The sequence below is a fragment of the Neomonachus schauinslandi genome, chromosome 4, assembly GCF_002201575.2.
Source record: "Neomonachus schauinslandi chromosome 4, ASM220157v2, whole genome shotgun sequence".
Classification (NCBI taxonomy): domain Eukaryota; kingdom Metazoa; phylum Chordata; class Mammalia; order Carnivora; family Phocidae; genus Neomonachus; species Neomonachus schauinslandi.
Genome location: NC_058406.1, coordinates 163,088,192 through 163,111,318, shown reverse-complemented (window position 1 = coordinate 163,111,318; position 23,127 = coordinate 163,088,192). Strand labels below are relative to the sequence as shown.

The window sequence follows — 23,127 nt, the reverse complement described above, 5'->3', positions numbered from 1 at the left end:
TCCAGACCAAAAAACTTTATTTTTGTCAAAATATTTTTCATATTGCTTCTCTACGGTGGCCTGGAAGAAAGACCAAATTCTTCCTTATAATGCAACTTGAGTATAGATAACTAAGTCCTAAGAAGTTGACTATAAAAAGAAGCAATCTAGGGCACCTGGGTGGCTCAGTCATTAAGCATCTGCCTTCCGCTCAGGTCATGATCCCAGGGTCCTAGGATCGAACCCCCACATTGTGCTCCCTGCTCTGTGGAAAGCCTGCTTCTCCCTTTCCCACTCCCCCTGCTTGTGCTCCCTCTCTCGCTGTGTCTCTCTCTGTCAAATAAATAAATAAAAAATCATAAAAAAAAAGAAGCAATCTGTGAATTTAAAAGTGTCTTTAAAGAGAGGGGATGTGTCCTTCTCTGCTTTTGCCTAACTTCCTTCTTCCATTGATTTCTTTTTAATGTGCTTGGAATATGGTTATAAATATATGGAGCTTACATACACATCTTGACAATAAGTATGAAGGCCATATTCTACGAGGATTTCATTGGAAATTGGGAAGGAAATGGTTACAGGTAACTTGGAGGAACAAAGGCCCAAATTTGAATTATAAATTTCCAGACATTTGAGTAAGGAATAAAACTTTGTGCATAATTTAAATACTGCTAATATTGGTGTTTTATCAATTATTGTTGAGATGTATTCTGAATGGATGCATCCTTATATAAACTCATACTCCAGGTGTGTTCACAAGAAGACATTTTGCTACCTAAAAAAAGTGACTATATTTATGTACATTAATTTATAACATGATGTTTAAATGATGCTAAATTATATGAAAATAATTTAAATATTTTAAACATATTTATATTATTTATTGTATCTGTTGACTCTCATTTATGAAAAATGAGAGATTTCGCACACTTATGCTTCTTCCCACCTTTTATTCCCATTCCTGTAAATCGGATTTGTCAGTTGAATTACCGTTTTGAATTATTAAGATATATAACATATACTTTCTCTTACCTAAGTACAATTTAAAAAATTAGTTTACCCTGACTCAAGATTCAATAGAATCAGTTCCTCACCAATATTTTTTAAGCTATAGCTCTCCAAATTCCTCCATTTGTTTTATTTTTAGTGATTTAGTTATTGTCCAGGTATGATAGTTTTTTCAGTAGTTTTCTTAGTAAATGCTCAAGGATGGTTTTGCAGGATGAGAACGCCCATGGCTTTAGGGCTGAATGAACATTTTTCTGAATATAAAATTACTGGTATAAATTTCCTTTCCTCAAAACTCTGTTTTAATATGAGAATATGTGAAGCCAAAGTGATTTTCCAATAGTATAGACATTTCTTTTCTGACTAGGTACCCATCAACTTCATAGGATATTTGTTAGTGCTAATTATTTACATAAAATTTTCCTGTAATGGATTGTGCTCGTTCAATCTATAAATTCAAGTCTATTTTTTGAGGATATTTTCTTCTCTTATATATCTATATCTACTATCTTATTTCCATTTGTATTGGTCTCTGCTTCTTGAGCACTGATTATGTGTAGCTTAACTCTTCTTTATCTTTGTAATTATCTTCTCTCGTTTATTTTACATATCTTTTGTTGTTATTTTGTATTCTACTTTGAGGTGAGCCTTTGGGCTCATGAATTGCTTGGGCCATGGAATATGAGCAGGAGTAATATGTGCTACACTCAAGTATGTTCATATCCCCTAAGACGTTATGTGTAACTTGTTACCTTTGTTTATTCTAACTCCAGCAAAGAGCAATAGTTTAGATGATGGATAATCCATCACCCTCGGTGCCTGAGTGAGGATGAAACTGACCAGAGCTCTACACCAAGCCAAACTAGACACATAGCATGAACAAGAAATAAACCATTGTTTTTTATACCAGTGATATTTGGAAACTGTTTCTTACTACAGCATAACCTATCTCTTCCTAACTGGGTATAGAAAACAGTTTGTTTTTCTTATTAGTTATATAATTTATGTCTGATTTTATTTTTAGTATTTTTAATTATTTATATTCTTCCATCCTCCCAATTATGTGTGTCTTCTTCTATTAGGTTTTGAATGTCTACATCAATGTTCCATGTGTTTAAACTCTTTTCTCATACCTTTCCCATCTCTGTATTTTTCTGTTGTGTTTTTGAATATTTTTTCTATGTTCCATTTCAATAATTTTCTTCTTTTTGTTAATTTAGTAAAATGTCTTTATTTCAAGAATTCTGATTCTTTTTCTTGGGTGCAATATTCTTTGGAATCATGTTTAAAATACAAGTTAGATTTGTTTCCAAATACTTCTTAATTTTGTTCTGTTCAATGAGATTCATTGAGTGTTGAATATTCCATTTTGTTTTTTTGTTTTTTTTTTAATTTGGTGGCTTTCTTTCATGGATTTAGTTTTTTTTCTGATTGTTTTCCTATCTTTTTAAATGGATAATTCTTGTCCTCCAATGTTTGTTGTTTGTATATAATCCTATTGAGTGCGTAAGAAGAATAGGATTATGTGGAAGTTATTAAGTCCCTAAAACATGCCCCTCATTTTTCAGTGCTAACACTGACTGGCCTACTCACTTATACTACAGCTTCCCATTTAATAACTTTAGTGAATGCCAGAGGGTTCAATACTATTTCTATTAAGTCTGTTTTATATACCCCTTGAAATATTCCTACTGCATCAACAATATATTTTTGCTATTGATCTGAACTGTGGTTTCTGTGGTTTTCTCTGTAGAGTCGGAAACAGAAATCTTCTTTACTGACGGAAATTTCTGATAAGTTTTGACACATTGATGGCTTGTTTTTTTCTGGTATTGTAGCTGTAGTCTGATCCCTATCTTGTTGTTTAAACTTTTTCTGGGATTTGGGGGTTTGCACAGTTGGCGATCTTGGCTTCATGTGGAATTTCTGTCTGATGTCTTAGATTCGTTTCTCTGAAGCAAAGTACAGTTTCTCTGGAAAATGTGACTATATTTTCCAGTCTGCAATGGTAATTTTGTAGCCTGCTTATGTGTTTCAATGGCTTATTTACAGTCTCAGGTCATCTGTGAATTTCATTAGCATGTTTTCCATGTGCCCAACTGAATCGCAGATAAAGATGCTCAACAGGATAATATTAAGAACCAAGTCCTATGCCTCAGTTCCATTAATCAACATTCTCTTAGGATCCCATTGAGAAGTTATTAAACTAACTATGTTATTGGAAAGTTCAGAATTCTCCATCAATTTCTCAAAAATACCAGAAAGAAATTGTCAATAACCATGCTAAAATTCTTTTACTCTCTATCTTTACCATTTCTTGTCTGGCTTCTCTGCTTCATTGTCCTCCTCCTGATTGTTCTCTGTACAAGATCAAAATAATCTTTCAAATCTGATCGAGATACAGCCCTGATCCTAATGCATCAATGTCTTTTCTATAAGTTCTTACATGATGGGACATCTAGTTACTTCCTACCGTTCTTGTAAAACATTGTTTTTCTTCAGAAATTTTGCACTGCTGATTTTCTTACATAAAATGCTCTTCCCTTACTTAGGATATGGCTTTCTCCTTCACATTGTACAGGGTCTACTCAAATGTGATATCACCATAGATGCCTTCCCTAATTATCTATTTCAAAAACATGCCCCTTCCAACACTTTTTATCTTTTGACACTGTTTTATGGTTTTTCATAGTACTTGTCACAGATTCAGATATAGGTACAGGCATGGATATAGATGTAGATAATGAGATATATACATATAAGTATATATTTATGTTATTTATATATCTATATATATTTATATTAATCAATTATGTTTTTATCCTTTTTCATTTCTCACCAAGAGGGCAAGGCCTTTTTTGTTTTATTCATGAGCCTATCCCCTGTCCTTTGACAGTACCTAGCACTTCATAAATATTTACTGAATAAAAGTCTAAATGTGGGAACAAAGGAATGAATCCTCTTCATCTATTTGTCTATCAAAATATACCTTTAATTGAATGACATGAATTTTAAATCCTCATTGGCTCTTATAGGTCATTAATTGCCTTTTTAAATGTTAATAAATCATCCGTTTGACAATTTTTTATCAAAATGTTCTTGACATTATTGAAACTCACTTGTACATAGTTCAGGCATTTACATCATTTACTTTTAAGAAAATCATGTCTTTGAACATTTCTAACCTTCTAGAATATAATAAATGGTAGAGTATGTATCAAAATAGCCCATCTTATATGAAGAATCCCTAAGTTATGTCACTGTAATTCATCAATTTTCAGTGATAATTGGTAGAACTAGGAAATTAGGAGCAGAAACTTAGGTTCATGTTATTCACATTATTCTAATTTTCTGCCTTAAATTCCACAAAATCAGTGTCCTAGGAATTATAATCAAAGTGTTATAAATAAGGATATGGGGAATAAATGTAAAATAATATAGAATTAATGGGCACTCAATAAGCATATGGTAATACAATTAATAGCCTGATGGCGACAGGACAGAGATAAGGCTCAGGTACAGGCATTAAATAGTAGTTTTCCCACAATCTTACCTACACCATACTTTATTTTTAATAGCAAAATGTTCTATACTTTCCTACTCTGATGATCATTCTCCTTGAAAAAAAAAAGACAAGTTTGTTTTTTTTTTCCCTTATGATTTTGTCAATACATTTCATAACGTGGATCACTGGCTAATGTTTTTTTTGCTGTTGTTGTTGTTTTCTTCATATGTTTTTGCCAATGAAAATGTATTGCTTTGGGTGTTATGTGCAAACAATGAATCATGGAACACTACATCAAAAACTAATGATGTAATGTATGGTGATTAACATGACATAATAAAATAAAAAAAAGAAAATGTATTACTTAAGGTTTCCTTGTTGGTAATATAATTACTGAATGATTTATCTAAATTTGCACATATGCCATATCTGAACATGATAGTAAATATAAATACAACACCCCCCCCACACACACACACACTGCTTCCAGAGGGTAATGACAGAAATTAGTATCAGCCTTATAGACATGAAGAAAATAAGGATTCAGGTCCCTGTATATCTCCATATAATTCACCAGTCTCTCCCCTACAGAACCAAATGGATTGTGTCAGGTAAAAGTGGGAAGTACGAACAGCAATTGAAGCTGTTATGCTATATGTGATGTCTTTGCTGGAGTATTTTTCTAAGATTCTATTTATTTATTTAACAGAAAGAGAGAGCACAAGCAGGGGGAGCACCAGGCAGAGGGAGAGGGGGAAGCAGGCTCCCTACTGAGCTGAGAACCTGATGTGGGGCTAGATCTCAGGACCCTGGGATCATGACCTGAGCCAAAGGCAGATGCTTAACCGACTGAGCCACCCAGGTGCCCCACTTTGCTGGATTATTAACAAGGCCTCAGGTAAAGGGAAGGTGACCAATGATCCAATTAATGTGTTCTTTTCCATCCCTATTAATAAGAGTATCTTCCATTCCTTTTATGATTTATGCTTTTTTTAATTCTATTAGCAACTCTTTTCCTAAACCAGTGCAAATTATGGTAAAGTTTCATTCTTTTTGCATATTTTCCTCACACCGCTTGTTGAAAAGTATTTACTCATAATTTTGTACTAGGCTTGTCTCCAGATTTTTCCACCCTCTAACTATAAGGCAAGGGAGTCTCTTTATATGCTTCCAGAAGACTCACTAGCTTTCACACTTAGGTATTAATTGGTGGCTAATCACCTTAAGTTTTTCTTTGTATTCTCTAAAGCAGTAATTATACCCAGAAGAAAAATTTAATTCCATGATATCTATACTATTTACCTTATAACTCTCAAATGCCTGACCTACTACGTTTGCCTATATATTCTCTCCTATTAGTATCCCATCCCAGTTCAGATTTTAAATTACACCATAAGACAAAGAATTAGTAAGTATAGGAAAGGAAAAAATAAAAATGCTGCTGTTTGTAAGTAATATAATTGTATAAATAGACACTCCAAAAGAAAATGTGAATAATATATCAAAATTTATAATAAACTTAAGATCACTAGAAGTAAGATAAATAAACTAAAATAATTACATTTCTACTTTACAGCAAAGGGTATTTAGAAAATGACATTAACAACATCAAAAATATGAATACTCAAAAATACACTAGTGAAAGATGTTCAAGACCTTTATAATAAATATTACAATCATATTCATTTCCTATTGCTGCCATAACAAGTTTCCACAAACTTAGCAGAACACATATTTTTACTTTAGGATTCTGTAAATCAGAATTACAAAGTAGGTTAGTAGGTTAGCAGGGCTACATTCCTTTCTGGAGGCTCAGGGAGAATTGTTTCCTTGCCTTTCCAGCTTCTAGAGGCTGCCCGTATTAGTAGGCTCGTGGCCCCACATCACTCAGCCCTTACTTCCTTTGTCACATCTCCTCTGGCAGGACCCTCCTGTCTTCCTCCTAAGGAACATTATGATTGCACTGTCTCCACTCAGATAATTTGGGATAATCTCCTTTCAAAATGTTTAACCTAATCCTAAATCGCTTTTCGCTATGTAAGATAACATATCTACAGGTTCCAGGAATTAGGATATGTGGACTTCCTTTGCAGGATTGTTATACTGCCTACCACAATGGGAAATAGTCAAAGAAGAAACAAATGAAGATCTTTATACTACATATTATGGGGAACTATTAAGGAAGGTATAAATGTTCATGGATTAGGAATCTAAAAACTGTAAAGATGTCAATTTCTCCTAAATCTTTCAATAGGTTTAATGCAATGCCAATTAAAATATTGTTTGTTAGTAAATGGAAATACTGATTCTAAAATTTATATAAAAATTCCAAAGACAAATTATAGCTATGATAATTTTAAACTCGCTTTAAAATTTTGTAGTACTTTACATTGTCATATATCAAGACTTATTATGAAGTTTACTATAATTAAGACAGTACGGTGTTAGTGTAAAAATAAATAAAGTCATCAATAAAACAGGGCAGATTAAAGATTCCAGAAATTTCCCCTCCATATATATGTATCTAGTTTCTGAGAAAAGTGACACTACGGAACACAGAGGAAGGAGTGTTCTTTTCAACCAATGGTTCTATGTAAATGGATATGCTTATAAAAATAATTTTTATGCCCTTCCTCCTTCCACATGTAAAAATCCCAGGTACATCTATATTTACATGTGTATTTATCTCTGAATGTGTATTAGAACTAGGGATTTTAGAACATAATATAGGAACATTACCTATTGGTCACAGGGCAGGCATACAGTTAATACAGAAAATGCTAACCATAAAACAAGATTTAAAAGTTGGAGAGATTGATGTCAACAAGATGGTGAAATACGGGTTTTCTACTGTCTACCCCTCAACACCAATTTTGACAATCACCCACTTATGAGAGCACTTTTGTGGAAATTTGGGAGTCAAGTAGAGAATTCCAGCACACTATTAAGGCAAAAAAATCTGAGATTGGATGCATTGAGGAGGGTAAGAGAAAATTTCACTATAGCCACATCATCCTCCCTCATAGTAGCACAGCTCAGTACCAAGAGAGACCCACTTGGCCTATGATGTCTTCCATAGGGGAAACTGAGATGTCTTCCCCAGCTGTATGAGATGCTGTTACTTCTTTCTCACCCTATCCAGAATACTGTGCAGAAATGAGGGACAGGGAGGGACTAGGAGCACAGCACCCAGAGCCTGGAATTCATCAAAGGGATGTGTCCTACAAACCACTTCATGTACTCCATGAGGAAGCCCACCCAGAGGATGCTGGAAATGCCTCACCTGTGGACCTACCTAGCCCCATTGCTCCAGGCACTTCACCCCCATTTCCCCACCCCCTGTGATGGGCTCCCTGAGAGTACCCTATAAGCAGCAAGTACAAGCCTTATAGATGGCTAGTGAGCATGAGCAGAAAGCTTGCCTAACTATGTAGGACTGGGAGAACGCAAATAAAATTGAACATTTAGCACCACCTTATAGAAATCTAATGGGAGGCTGTTCTCACTCAGTCTGGCTTTGTAGGATCAAGAGGAAGCATGCAAGCTTAAGAATTACTCCCTGTCCCCAAGACAGAACAAGTGTTAAACAGATTTATCCATAGAAAAAGTCTTGAGATAGCCTCAGAACTTCTATTAGAATTGACAGGTGAAAATATTTCCCTTCAGAAGCCACTCCAGAAAGACTGGCGATCTCTGCTTTTGTTGATGTAAAGACAACAACACAAGTCTTCAAGAAACACAAAACATCAAGGAAACATGATAGCACCAGGAGAATACAATAATTTTCCAGTAACTGACCACAAAGAAATAAAAATCTATGATTTATCTGATTAAAAGTTCAAAATAATTGTTTTAAGGAAACTCAGTGAGTTACAAGAAAATATGGAAAGATCATTAAACCAAACAGGAAAACAATACACAAATAAAATGAGAAGTTTAACACAGAGATGAAATCAAATAAAAAAGAATCAAACATATTCTGAAGCTGAATAATACAATAAATGAAAAGAAAAATTCTAGAATACATAGGAGATTGAATCAGTAATCAAAATCTCTCAACAAAGAAAAGCCAGGACTACATGGTCTCTCTGGTGAATTCTACCAAATATTTAAAGAAGAATTAATGTTAATCCTTCTCAAACTCTTCCAAAACATTAAGAGGAGGAAACACTTCCAAACTCATTTTGGAAGGCCAGTATTACCGTGACACCAAAGCCAAAGAAAGGAACAACAAGAATAGAAAATTACAGGCCCATAACCCTGATGAACACAGATGCAAAAACTCTCAACAAAATATTAGAATACAGAGTTCGGCATCACATTATAAAGGTCATATATCATGATCCTGTGGAATTTATCCTTGGGACACAAGGATAGTTCAACATACATAAATCAGTAAATGTGACACACCACATTAACAGAATGATGGATAAAAACCATATGATCATCATAATAAACAAAAAACCATTTAACAAAATTCAGCCTACTTTCATGATAAAAACTCTGAACCAACATAGGTATAGAAGTAATTTATATTTAATACAAGCCATACACAGTAAACCCACAGCTAATATACTCAATGAGGAAAAGCTGGAAATGTTTCTGCTAAGATGAGAAGCAAGAAAAAAAAAAATGCCCATTCTCACCACTTCTATTTCAACATAACACTGGAGGTCCTAGTCAGAGAAATTAGGCAAGAAATAGAAATGAAAGCCATACAAACTGGAAAGGAAAAAGTAAAACTTGTCTGTTTTCAGATGGCATGATCTCACCGAAAGAAAATCCTTAAGATCCCACCAAAACCTGCTAGAATTAATAAACAGATTTAGTAAAGTTGTGGAATAGAAAATCAATATACAAATATCAATTCTATACCATAACAGAGAACTATCACAAATAGAAATTAAGAAAATAATTCCATTTAAAATTGCATCAAAACAATAAAATACATAGAAATAAATTTAACCAAGGCCTTGAAATATCTGAAAATTATAAGATATTGACAAAAATTTGAAGCATTCATAAATAAATGAAAAGATACCCTGTGTTCATGGATTGGAAGAATTAGTATTGTTAAAATATCAACTACTAAAGGTTATCTACAGATTCATTGTAATCCCAACCAAATCCCTACAGCATTTTTTCAAAGAAATAGAAAAAAAAATCCCAAAATTTCTGTGGAACCACAAAAGACCCTAAAGAGCCAAATCAATCTTGAGAAAGAAGAAAACTAGAATCATCACACTTCCTGAGTTCAAGCCATAGTACAAAGCAATCGAAACAGTATGTATTGGCAAAACAAAACACACCAAAACAACAATAACAACAAAACAACACACACAGACCAATGGGACACAGTAAGAGATCAGAAATAAATCCACACATATGGTCAACTAATCTCTGACAAGAGTGTCAAGAATAAACAATGTGTAAAGGATAGTCTCTTCTATAAGTGGTGTTGGGAAAACTGGATATCCACATGCAAAAAAAAATTAAATCAGATCCCTATTATACCCCAGTCACAAAAACTAACTCAAAGTGGATTGAACATGTAAATGCAAGACCTAAAACCATAAAATGCGTAGGGGGAAAAAAAAAAACAAACATAGGGAGAAAACTCCTTAATGTCAGTCTTGGCAAAGATATTTTGGATATAACAACAAAAGCACAGGCAACAAAAGCAAAAATAAACAAGTGGACCGAGATTAAACTAAAAAGCTTCTGTACAATGAAGGAAACAATCAACAGAATGAAAAGGCAACTTACAGAATGGGAGAAAACACTTGCAAACCACATATCTGATAAGGGGTTAATAACAAAACATATAAGGAATACATACAACTTAATAGCAAAAAAAAAAAAAAACAAAAAAACAAAAAAAACCCCTAAACCACTTAATTTGATTAAAAAATGAGCCAAGTACTGAATCTACAATTTTCCAAAGAAGGCCCATAAATGGCCAACAAGTCCATGAAAAGTTGCTCAGTATCCTTAATCCACAGGGATGTGCTAATCAAAAGCACAACCAGATATCACCTTACAGCTATTAGGATGGCACTTAGGAAAAAGACAAGAGGTGACAAGTGTTGTGGGGCATGTGAAAAAAAGAGACCCCTATAAACTGTGGGTGGGGATGAAAATTGGTAAAGCCATAGTAAACTATGGAGGTTCCTCAAAAAATTAAAAATGGAGGGCGCCTGGGTGGCTCAGTTGGTTAAGCGACTGCCTTCGGCTCAGGTCATGATCCTAGAGTCCTGGGATCGAGTCCCACATCGGGCTCCCTGCTCGGCGGGGGGTCTGCTTCTCCCTCTGACCCTCCCCCATCTCGTGCTCTCTCTGTCTCATTCTCTCTCTCAAATAAATAAATAAAATCTTTAAAAAAAAAGATTAAAAAAAAATTAAAAATGGAACTACCATATGTTCTAGCAATCCCACTTTTGTGTATATACCTGAATGGAACAAAATCGGTATTTCAAAGAGGTATCTGCACTCCTGTGTTTATTGCAAAATTATTCACAATAGCCAAGATACAGAAACAACCTAAGTGCCCACTGATATATAACAGATAAAGAAGATGCAGTATATATGTGCAATAGAATACTAGTCAGTCATGAGAAGGAAGGAAATCATTCTATTTGCAACAACATGGATAAATCTGGACATTATACTAAGCCAGACAGAGAAAGACAAATACTGTCTAATATCACTTATATGTGGAATCTTAAAAAAAAATATCAAACCCATAGAAATAGAAAGAATAGTGGTTATCCGGAGCAGTGTATGGGGAAAATAGGGAGATGCCGGTGAAAGGATATAAACTTCTAGCCATAAGATGAATAAGTTCTGGGGATACTGAACAGCATGGTGACTATAGTTAATAATACTGTGTTGTACAGTTAAAATTTGCTAAGACAGTATTTTAAGCATTCTCATCACACATACAGACACACATACATACACACAGACATAAAGGTAAACTATGTGGGGAAATGGGTGTGTTAATTAACCTGATTATGATAATCATTTCACAATATGTATGGATATTAGATCATCATGTTGTACACTTTCAGTATATACAATTTTATTTATTAATTATACCTGAGTAAAGCTGGGGAAAATAAATAAAATATTTTAATTAAGAAAAAACAAAGTATGTTCTCTGATCACAAAAGAATTAAACTAGAAATTACTAAATGAAAGATATATGAAAATTATCCAAAGATATAGAAATTAAATGACTCACTTTCAAATACCCATGAATCAAACAAAGTTAAAAGGGAAATCAGAAAATATTTTGAAGTTATTTTAAAAACGTAAAATAATAAATACTTGTATCTAAGAAACAAAATAAGTAAACTGGTAAATTACAGAGTGGGAGAAGAATTTTGAACCAGAATTTCAAAAAAGAATTTGGGGGAAATCCCCCAAAACATGTGAAAATTCTCTCAACCACAGTAAGTCATCAGATAAATCAAATTAAAGCCAGAATAACTCATAATATGGCTAAACCTAAAAACAAATAAAAATAATGAAATACCAAGTCGAAAGGTTATAGAATTACTAGAACACTCATACACTGCTCATGGAAGTATAAATTTTATTCTACCCCTTGGGAAAATTACTTGGTAGTGTCTACTAAAGCTCACAAGGGCATATCCTACATCCCAGTTATTTCATTACTGTATACGTTGGCAGGAAAAGACATGTGTAACAATGATCATCACAGCACTGTCCATAAAAGCCAAAACTGGAAACAATCTTGTCAATTTTAATTAAAGAGTTGCTTTTGACATTTGGATGGAATTGTTCTTATTTTGGGATAATTAGCATCCTCCAGTCCACCAAAAATAGTAGTACTATTTCCTAGTCATTTTGACAACCAAAATATCCCCAATTTTTTCAAATGACCTCGAGTAGAGAAGTACAAATCCCTCATGAACTACATTCCCTGAAGGCCAAAGAATGGTAATACTGCAGAATAAAGCACACAGCAATAGAGCATTCAGAGAGGGTAAGAAAATAATTTCAGGAACTGATATTCTTTTTAAGATGTAGAAATAGGGTCTTTAAGGGATTATGAGAATTTCAGAAAGGAAGACTTAACAAAGGAGTACACTGAAATTAATTTAGAAAGTAAAAATTTTAAACCTTTTCTCTCATGTGTTGAGTTGTATAGCCACTAAGTGAAAAGCTTTTACTTAGATTTTCAGTGCCAATGAAATAATTATGAAAGGGACTGATGCAACCTGTCTCAAACCTGCCTACTGGTCCAATTAGAGAGAGACATCAGCCCACTGAACTGGCCATGTTTGGAGTAGTTGGAGTTAAAAGGCTATACCAGAGGGCAAAACAAGTAAGATCCCAGGTGCTCTATGAGAACATGATATAGGACAAATCAGAAGAAATCATGGCCTTACCACAAGTCTTAAAATGAGGAAGTTACCCAAGTAGGTAACCAACAAGAAAATATTTTCTGTGTTCATTAAGAGGAGGGCAATACTAGCAAGCTTCTTCCACATCTAGGTCCGAATAACAAAGAGTAAGAGTAGAAGCTAGTATGTCATCTTTGTTATGAATAAAGATTAACGTGGCAGGTGTAGCTTCATTCAACACAAAATAGATGTTCCAGCTAAATGAGGCAAAATTACCCAACAGGTCATTGTCATGTTGGACTTGGGAAGTCCTCCACTGACAGGGAGCAGAGAAGAACTAAGCTCTTTGTGGTCTTGTTAGCTTCCTAGAGAAATGGTGGGAGCTGAACTAAGCATGTCAAGTTATTTTTCTCAAATTTATCAACAGGGTAGTTTACTACACATCCCTAGGGAGGAGTAAGTAAAAGTGGAGAGAGGCCTGGGGCTCCCTTTAAAGGAAGAAACTATCAAGCATGGGAAGGATGGGTTCCTCTATCCTTTTTTTTTCCCTCCCCCTTGACATATTGGGCTTAACAAAGAAGCCTGTGGTTAAAGAACTGTGTAGAATTTCCCCTGACCCAACTGATTAGCAGTTTATCTGAGTAGCACTTTGGCTACCTTTCATGAGTCCACTTCTCCAAACAACTGCAAATGCTCCTGAGACCATTGGTATTCAGTTTAGATTTTTGTCCCCCAAAGGTACTGAAATGAATCAAAACAATATATTCATTAAACTAACTCTAAGATCACTTGATACTCTCAGTTAAAAAATCACCCTTTGTGGAAGCGGGACGGAGGGGGCTGCGCGGGGACCCCCGCTTTCCGGGAAGATGGCCGAGTCGGGCGCGGTGCGGACCTCCCCGCCCAACCACCGACCTTCAGGTATGGATGGATTTTTAAGATCTGATGAGAGACAAAGACTAGCTAAAGAAAGACGAGAAGAAAGAGAAAAATGTCTTGCTGCCCGGGAGCAGCAGATCTTGGAGAAACAGAAAAGAGCGAAGCTCCAGTATGAAAAGCAAATTGAGGAGCGATGGCGGAAACTGGAAGAGCAGCGACAGCGGGAGGACCAGAAGAGGGCAGCTGTGGAAGAGAAGAGGAAGCAGAAGCTCCGGGAGGAGGAGGAGCGGCTGGAGGCAATGATGCGCCGGTCCCTGGAGCGCACGCAGCAACTGGAGCTAAAGAAGAAGTGCTCGTGGGGAGCTTCGCTGGCCACCGGGCCTGGAGGTCGTGATGCATGTGACAAACTTTCAACATCAACCATGAATTTGCCAAAGCAGACGGAGCCTCCCATGAGTAAGCGCCTGTCTTCATCCACCGTGGCAATATCCTATTCCCCAGACCGAGCTCATCGCACACACCTTAGTCCCATGGAAACCTTTCTTGTTATGCGACTGTTGACACCTACACAGGCTTCTTTAGCCAGAAGCAGAAGTGCACTCATACTCTCTGAGCAGGCCAATGACTCAGTATCCCATGCCTGTCCTCGTGTAGCTCCTGCTGGTCCTCTTAAATCTTCTTACAAGTCTTCTCCCACTCGGAGTGCTGAGAGGAAGAAGACTCCATCTACATCTGGTGTAGGAGATTCTGGGAAAGGAGCCCCTGCAGGAGCGGAGGCCTCTCCGTCAGAGAAGATGAAGCGGGGCCCGCGAACAACAACTTCTGTTCCCAGTGTGGGCCTTGGGTCTCCTCTGAGAAGATGCGAGTTTCCAGGAAGCATTGCTAAGAGGTCTTCTTCTCCAGTGACATCCAAAGCAACTTCAAAAGCGTATCCACAGTCTCCAAAGAATACGAAGCCGCCATACCCAGGGTCTCCTGTGAAGTACCGCTTTCCCACCTTTCCCAGCCAGGAAATGCCCAAGAGGAAAGCAGAGAAAGAGAAGAGCAATAAGGAAAGGGAAGGTGCCCTGGCTCAGCAGGCAGCTGGCCTGTGTGGAGAGGAAGCCCCAGAGAAACATGTGGTGGACAAGCATGTCACTGAGAAGCATGTGGCCACAGGAGGGAAGGCCGAGAGCAGCGGAGCCTCAGGGAAGCCTACAGCAGGCACCACTGATGCAGGAGAGGCTGCGAAGATCCTGGCTGAAAAGAGACGACAGGCCCGGTTACAGAAGGAGCAGGAGGAGCAGGAACGGCTGGAGAAGGAAGAACAGGACAGGCTGGAGAGAGAGGAATTGAAAAGAAAGGCAGAGGAGGAAAGACTTCGCCTAGAAGAGGAAGCCCGTAAGCAGGAAGAGGAGAAGAAGCGGCAGGAAGAGGAAGAAAAAAGAAAGGCAGAAGAGGAGGCTAAGAGAAAGGCCAAGGAGGAGCTGTTATTAAAAGAAGAGCAAGAAAAGGAAAAACAAGAAAAAGAAAAGCAAGAAAAGGAAAAACAAGAAAAAGAAAAGCAAGAAAAAGTCATGATTGAAAAGCAGAAGGAAGCGGCAGAAGCAAAGGCCCAGGAGGCAGCTAAACAGATGCGTCTAGAAAGAGAACAGATCATGCTGCAGATTGAGCAGGAGCGACTGGAGAGGAAGAAGAGAATTGATGAAATCATGAAGAGAACAAGGAAGAGTGATGTGTCTCTAGAAGTGAAGAAAGAAGACCCAAAGGTGGAGCTTCAGTCTGCTGTGTGTGTAGAAAAAGAGACAAAACCAGCTGTCCTGAACAAAATAGAAATAAATGGATTAAACACTTGCCAGGAAGTTAATGGTATGGGGCGTACTGCCCCAGAAACTTTTCCTCGAGACATTTTCTCTAATGGGCTTAAACCAGTTGGGGGACTTGTTCATCTGGACACCCTTGATGGGAAATCAAATAGTCTGGATGATTCAACTGAAGAGGTTCAGTCTATGGATGTGAGTCCTGTTTCAAAGGAAGAGCTTATCTCCATCCCAGAATTTTCACCAGTAAGTGAAATGATTCCTGGGGTGTCTCTGGACCAAAATGGAACTGGTAATGCCCGAGCACTTCAAGATCTCTTAGATTTCACCGGCCCCCCCATGTACCCTAAGCGATCCAGTGAAAATCTCAGCCTGGATGATTGTAACAAAAACCTGATTGAAGGATTTAACAGTCCTGGCCAAGAAAATACTCTGAACACCTTCTGTTGACAAATACATCTCTTTAATGAAAGGTGGTGTTTGGAGAACCCATGAAGCTGCTGGTAGTCAAATCCAAGCTGCTGGTCCTCTGAAGAAGCTTCTGTTGTCCTAAATCCCTGGATTCCAAATTATTAGATCAAAATGTAACTGTATATTCCTAGTTAGTATGTCAAACACTGGCCACTCTTGATAGAAACCTTGAAACATTGGCCTTGTTGGGCTTTAGCAAAGTTTCATGTTACAGTTCTATTTATGAGCTTCAGCTGCTGATAAAGCACTTCCTGTACTACTTTATTATCATAGTGATCCCCTGAATAGCCCAGGTGATTCTGTGTTGGAAATTCACCTTATAACTGTTCTTTTTCCCAAAGTTGGAGTACATAAACATGTAGATGTCTTTTCCTATAAATATTCTAGACATTAACCCAGACTCTACTTAAACATATATACTGAACTTGAGCTGCTTATCTCCTTGTCTGTGTTTAGAAGAAATTCCAGAGGGTTTTCCCCCTTCTCTGGGGTTTCTTTGTTGGAAGTTACTATCAAGAAGCTTTTTTTAAATATATTAAGCTTAGCCACCTGTAAAATGTGTTGCCCCACATTACTCCTTGGGGACCTAACAGAATAAGTCTGGTTGATTATGGAAACAAGCACTGCGGAATGATTTCTGTTCACTTATGCATTTTCTTATAGACGTGGGCACCTCAGTCTAGCAAGGATCTTGTCATTGTTGCACCTTAAAAAATCTCCAAGCCATTGAGTGGCTTTTGGACCGAAGGAAGTTTGAATGAATTGTGTGTCTCATGCACAGGTGGTTGGTTTTCATGTTGTTGCTATTGCTTTTCTCTTGGATCTTGGGGCCCTTGTTTGTTTGCTCCTGTGTTTGCTCAACTCTGATGAAGCCAGGCACAAGTGAAAATGATAGTGCTCTGGAACAAGGGGGCCCTGAGCTGGACCCAATATATCACTTTGACTTCAACATAAAAACATCTGAGCGGGGGACAAATGACACTAGAATGTATACTCCACGTGTTTCATGCACATTTTCAAGACACATATAATAATGTGTTTTCTTAATTTTATTTCTTGTGGTGAAATGTGACTTTCAAATTAAAATGACCTTCTTTGAAACTTTTTTTTGACTTGTACGATAAAGCGTTTGGAAAGATCCATAATTTTGACTGAGGTTTGCAACCAGGAGATAAAAAGAAGTCTCAATAGTAATCTTGTTCATGTGCTTTTAAAACCAGCTACAGTTTAAGACTTTATTAGTTATGGAAACTGTGTATGTTTGTGTATGTGTATATATTAAATAAAATACATGCCTCCAGTAATGCAGTGCCATTGATCTTGATGCATATCAGGGGAAAATCCCTTTTATGACAAGCACACAGAAAATGATAGCATGGTCTGACTTTCAAAAAATGCCTCACCATCTTTCTTACAGCTTTATTTTGCTAAGTGTCTGTTTTGTTGTGATCTGTTGTACCTCACAGCACCATTGTGACCATGGTGATGCCTCATTTGCATGATGTGTATGTTGTGTTTAATGTGAAATACATTTTCATTGAAGAGTCAAAAAAAAAAAAAAAAAAAAAAATCACCCTTTGTGTTGTTTTCATACCAGATGAAGTCCAGCTACATTATTCAACATTCTATATCAATTAGAATAAACTCCATGAATTCAAGAAACATCAAGATACTTCAGTAATAAGATGTGCAAATATATTTCAACAATAAAAACTATGCCAAAATATAGAAATATATTTAACACAAATTCCCTATTATATTTTAGGGAGAAATTCAAATTCAAAGATTAAACCTCCTTGCAATCATGTTGAAAACACAATGAATTAAAGTTCAAAATGAAATCCTCTTCTTCTTGTGAATTAATGATTAAAGTTCTGAAGCCTTAATTTAAATATTAAAACTATTCTCCCAATTCTCTTCATCTGTTAATTCTTTGTTAAAGGGATTATTGATGCCTGGTAGAAGCTAGAAATTTCCTCTTTAGAATTGAGCCCTGGAGTTGTATCAGTTTCTTTCCAAGTGTCATAAGTACTACATTTATTCATTAAACAAATATTTACTGGGCGCCTGCTGTGAGAAAGGCACTTTCCTAAATTCATAGGATACATTAGTGAATAAAACATATTAAATATCCGTGCTCTTATGAATCTTCTATTCTAGAGACTATGACATAAAATAAATAATTAATGATATACTAAAACTTAAGCTATAGAAATTTTTCGCCTGTGCTATTGAGGAAAATATATACAGGATAAAAAGAACAGTGAATTTGGATGAGGAGTTACAGGTGATAGCTTTAAAGAGGGTGGTTAGGGTAAGCTTCACTGAAAAGGTACCCTTTAACCATGACTTGAGGTAGGCACCTTGGGAGAGTGAACCGTGTGAGTTTTCTGGGGAAAGAGCATGGGGGACAGGCCCTCAGTCCCTCTTAGTCTCAGAGGGTATGTCAGCATCTGGACAGCTGGGGTTATTCTAGTCACTGTCCCTGGGTCTTTCACTGGAACGAGTCCTTCTGAGCTTCAAAAATTACCATGATTCAATGCCAAACACATCTAATAAATGTAATTTACCTTTACTTTCCTGAATTGTGTAATTCTAGCTCAGAGGAGTTTTCTCTTCAGCTCAACATCTAATCCAGACATAGACTTGATCCATCACTGATAACTTTGCTGTGCCTTCTCCTTCTCTTAGCTTGGGTTCCCCCAGGGTACAGGTAATACCATCATCTTCACCTACCATTGCTATAGTTTAATCTGCAGGCCTTCCTCTCTCTAATATGTCTAGAGTTTTCAATCTCTAAGTATGTTTGTAATAATCTTTAATGGGTAGTTCTCTAATTCTTATTATGGATCCTCAAACCCCAGCTTTCAGAGATGTCTCTCATGCCTTTCAGAATCCTCATTCCCCTTTGGGGAGTCATTTCTATCTACTCTAGGATATTTCATTTTTCCCTGTGAAATTTCTTTGGGCATCAGGCACTATTTCTCAACTGCATTTAAAATATGTCTTTATTTTAGTGGCTTCTTTAAGAGCAGTTATATGCCAGTGCTTATCAGTTTAGCCTGACCTTTAAGATCTCATTTTCCTCCCAGATATTTCTAATCTGTTCCCTAAAATCTCAACCTTTTCCTTAAGAATAACTCTCTTCCTCCAATTCAATCAGCCTGACTTGTTGTATTGTTTTTATTCCTATACTGTTTTCATCCTGATCCCCAGAAAACCATTTTTCTCAAATCAACCCATTTTCTTCTCAATTATTAAGCAAATCTGACACCAAGATTCAAAGTACTCCAGAACCAGAATATTAATGCTGCTTTATTAGTTTGCAATGATTTCCTTAAGCTGTTTCTCTACTTCAAGTCATAAAAAGAGCACATTATTTTAATATACAGACTATCACTAATATTTATTACATTCTACCATATTTTGTGGGTGAACCCACAAATTAAGTCATAGAAAATTAAACACTGGTCAGAGCTTATGTAATTAAAAGTCCAGAGTCAATTTGGTCCCAAAGAATGGAGAGTGATTCCTGATAGCCTATGGATAAACTGTATGAATCCAAAGATATCTAGTCCCTTCACAGTTCCCTCTTTTAGCCTGAATGTAGAATTGAATTTGAGCCAGGCTATCAAAAGTGCCCAAGTATGCCTGGCACTAAGAATTAAGAGTTAAGGCCTCATTAATACTCTGTAGCAACATGAAGCGTCGTCAATGCTTGTCTCAGTTTCACCTCAGCTGAGGATGCAGCACACACACACACATTCCAAGTGTGATTCCATTTCAACATTGGCACGTAGGCCTTGCTTACTATCATTTGTGTGCACTTGCCATTCAGCTTGGGCCATTTTCAAAGCCTAGCCTCATCTCTGCTCAGGTCATAAAGTTTACCCTTGGTTAAATGGCTCCCAGACTTCTGGTTTCCAATGCACCACATAAGAGGCTTGGAAGTCATCACTTCATCCTAACAACAAGTAAAAATCTGAACAAACTAAAAAAATCAGTAACTCTTCTTAGATCTCTCAGAGAAGTAAGGTGAAAGGGCAAACCACTGTCTCAATAATTGGAGAGACAGGTGGATAAAGAGAATCCTAACTTACAAAAGAGGAGACCCAAGAACAGAACCCCCACAGGAACAAGTGCTGGGGTAGGAAAACCTGAACAGTAATTGATGAATTGTTAGAGGCTGGGTTGGACAAGTCTGGGAGTTAAATACTCCAGTGGGGCCAAGTCATAGGGGACCTCAACACTTTTGTGACTTTTAGTCAATGGAGTTCTATCAATTTCACACAGTGAATATCTGAAAAAATCCCTATGTCTTCCAGCAGGGAGAGGAAAAAAATAAAAATATGCCAGAGCATTCTGGGTTTTTTGTTTTTGTTGTTGTTGTTATTGTTTTAAAGGCCTGCCCTTAAGAGAAAGTATTTTATGAAAGCCTAACCTACTGGGGTTTTATCTGAGCCTCACTGACCTGGGTAAAGGGAAATATCCAACTCCAGCCCTTTCTAGTCACCCTGTCCCACCTGAGGCACGGGTTGGGAATGAAGGACGAGAAGCACTTAATGAAATCCACAGCTTAGGGTCACAGTCTCACTAAAAAACTGAGACCTGCTCATAGAAATAGAAAACATTGCCCTTTCCATAGACTTATTACCACCACATCACCAGAGTCACATAAGTATATATAGACCTTTTGCCTAGTATATCATGTCTGGATAACAATAAAAAACTATAAGGCATACTAACGAGCAAAAAAACACAGTTTGAAGAGACAGAATAAGCATTAGAATCAGATTCAGATATGGCATAGATGTTGGAATTATCAGACCAGAAATTTAAAACAACTATGATTAATATGCAAAGGGCTCTAATGGGAAAAGCAGACAACATTCAAGAATAGATAGATGATGTAAGCAGAGAGATGGAATTCTAAGAATAAAAAATAAATGCTAAAGAATAAAAGCATTGTAATAGAAATGATGAATGCCTTTGATGGAATCATTAGCAGACTGGACATGGCTGAAGAAAGAATCTCTCAGCTTGAGAATGGTAATAGAAGCTTTCAAAACCGAGAAGCAAAGAGAGAAATCCTGAAGAAAAATGGAACAACATATCCAAGAACTATGGCATAACTACAAAAGATGAAACATGGGTTTAATGGGAATACTGGAAGAAGAGGAAAAAAAAAAAAACACAAGAAATATATGAAGCAGTAATGACAGAATTTCCCCCAAATTAATGTCAGACACCAAACCATAGATCCAAGATCAAAGAACACCAAGCAGGATAAATTCCAATAAAACCACACCTAATCTCTCCTTTTACTTTCACCAACACCTCTAAGCACATATAAGAAGCAGCCATCAACTATAAATCAAGGTCCTCAACTGAAGGCAATTTTGACTTCCAGGAGACACATCAATATCTAGAGACATTTTTGGTTGTCAAACTGTAGGGAAAGTACTAGTAGTATCTAGAGGTTAGAGGCCAGGTATGTTACAATGCACAGAAAAGCCCCCCACAACAATGAATTATCCAGTCCTAAGTCAATAGGGCCAAAGCTGAGAAACTCTTACATAAAGCCCTTAAAGCTACAGTCAATTTTGAGTTACAGAATGGTACGTTTTCTTAGGATTAAAGACCCTTACCCTAGCAACAACAGCTAAAAGCCAGCTGCTGCCCAAACTAAAATAAGCCTCAGCAAGCCACCATGTTAAAATTTTCCAACCCACATTAAAGGGGTATAGAGTTCCACCAGTTCTGTAGTGTAAACCCAGACATTTTTTTTTTTTTTCTTTTTGCAATGCAAGTGCTTGACTTAAAGCTTTGATTGCCAGAGGCATCCACTTCATAGATGGCTATCTTGAATAAACACATTGCTAGCCTCTCTAGACTAAGAGCCAGGCCATCTCACCCAACCGAAGCTCCTTTGTTTTAGAGATCTTGGGTGATTTCAATAACTGAGCATTTAGGCCACTTACTTTTTCTCTTCCTGTGTTTTAAATTTCCCCCTCTTATGTTTTAAATCTACCAAAAAGAGTGAGCCCATGAAAGGCTAGGCTCCCACTCTTGACCCTGATAAACACAGAACCCCAGGCCTGCGTGTGCACTCTCTATCTCTCTACACCATACACCTCCCTGTGTGGCCTCAGGTGTGCTATGTAATTTCCAGGTCTTGTAAGTAATAAACCTTTAGTTTTTCAAAGTTTCCTGATGGTTACTGCTGGAGGGTGTCTTGCAAACCTAATAAGAACCACAAGGGCCAGTCCAACCACAACATTTTTAACTGATAGGCTAAGACCTACACAAATATGTGTCAGCTTACATCAGCTGACTGCAGTCTTCAGAGAAAGGAAAGTTAAATAAAGGTGGGGAAGATATAAGAAATGAAAGACAAAATTACATATTTAGTCTTCTTGTTTCTTTTAAAATTTATATCTTTGGCAATCTAAAATATAGATGCACAATATGTGTATTAGAATAGTAATACATAAATATAATTCATAAAGGCAATATACTCTGTTAAAGAGAATATTTATGTAGCCAGAGTGAATGTGTTTTAATGCCATATCCCATAAATACTGATGAGGTGAATTTCAACAATTTATTTTACCATGTCTATGAATTGTTCTTAACCTATAAACCAAGGATATGTGGGACTGTTGTTAATATATATAAAAATTAATACATAAAAATCCATTGAACAATATCCTGCATACTATGAGATAAGTAAATGTCAGCTATTATTTTCATAATATATAAATATACATTTATTGAAAATATAAAATCTTTTCAGAGATAAGGTACAATATAAAAAAAAGTGAAGGGCACAGAAGTAGAGGATGCAGGTCTGTAAAAGAAAAGGCGAAGTACACAGTCTTCCAAGAATTTCACACGACTGATGGTATTTTGAGTGCCATTTCTGTCCTCTCAGGACTTTGGTATCATTAACTATGATGATAATGATTGCTATTTTTGATGCCACAATGACTTCTGTAGGGGCAAAAATCATGTCTTCTATCACTATTTTCCTCAAAGTCCACAGCACTTTTAAAATATAATGCAGATACAAAATAGAAACAGTGGATTCATGTGTTTTAACTTGATTTTTTATCAA

At 36.6% G+C, this 23,127-nt stretch overlaps 1 protein-coding gene across 1 annotated transcript; it reads left to right on the top strand.

Annotated features, from left to right (window-relative positions):
- The first annotated feature begins 13,699 nt into the window (after positions 1-13,699).
- LOC110578832 (MAP7 domain-containing protein 2-like) lies at positions 13,700-17,560 on the top strand. The gene is made up of 2 exons (XM_044914285.1): positions 13,700-14,265; positions 14,395-17,560. The coding sequence occupies exons 1-2, from the start codon at positions 13,731-13,733 to the stop codon at positions 15,987-15,989; spliced, it is 2,130 nt and encodes a 709-aa protein (XP_044770220.1). The 5' UTR covers positions 13,700-13,730; the 3' UTR covers positions 15,990-17,560.
- The last annotated feature ends 5,567 nt before the right edge of the window (positions 17,561-23,127 follow it).

Coding starts and splice junctions, on each gene's coding strand:
- LOC110578832 (XM_044914285.1), top strand. CDS start 13,731: ATGGCCGAGTCGGGCGCGGTGCGGACCTCCCCGCCCAACCACCGACCT. Junction 14,266..14,394: donor AGCTCATCGCACACACCTTA/GTCCCATGGAAA, acceptor GTCCTCGTGTAG/CTCCTGCTGGTCCTCTTAAA.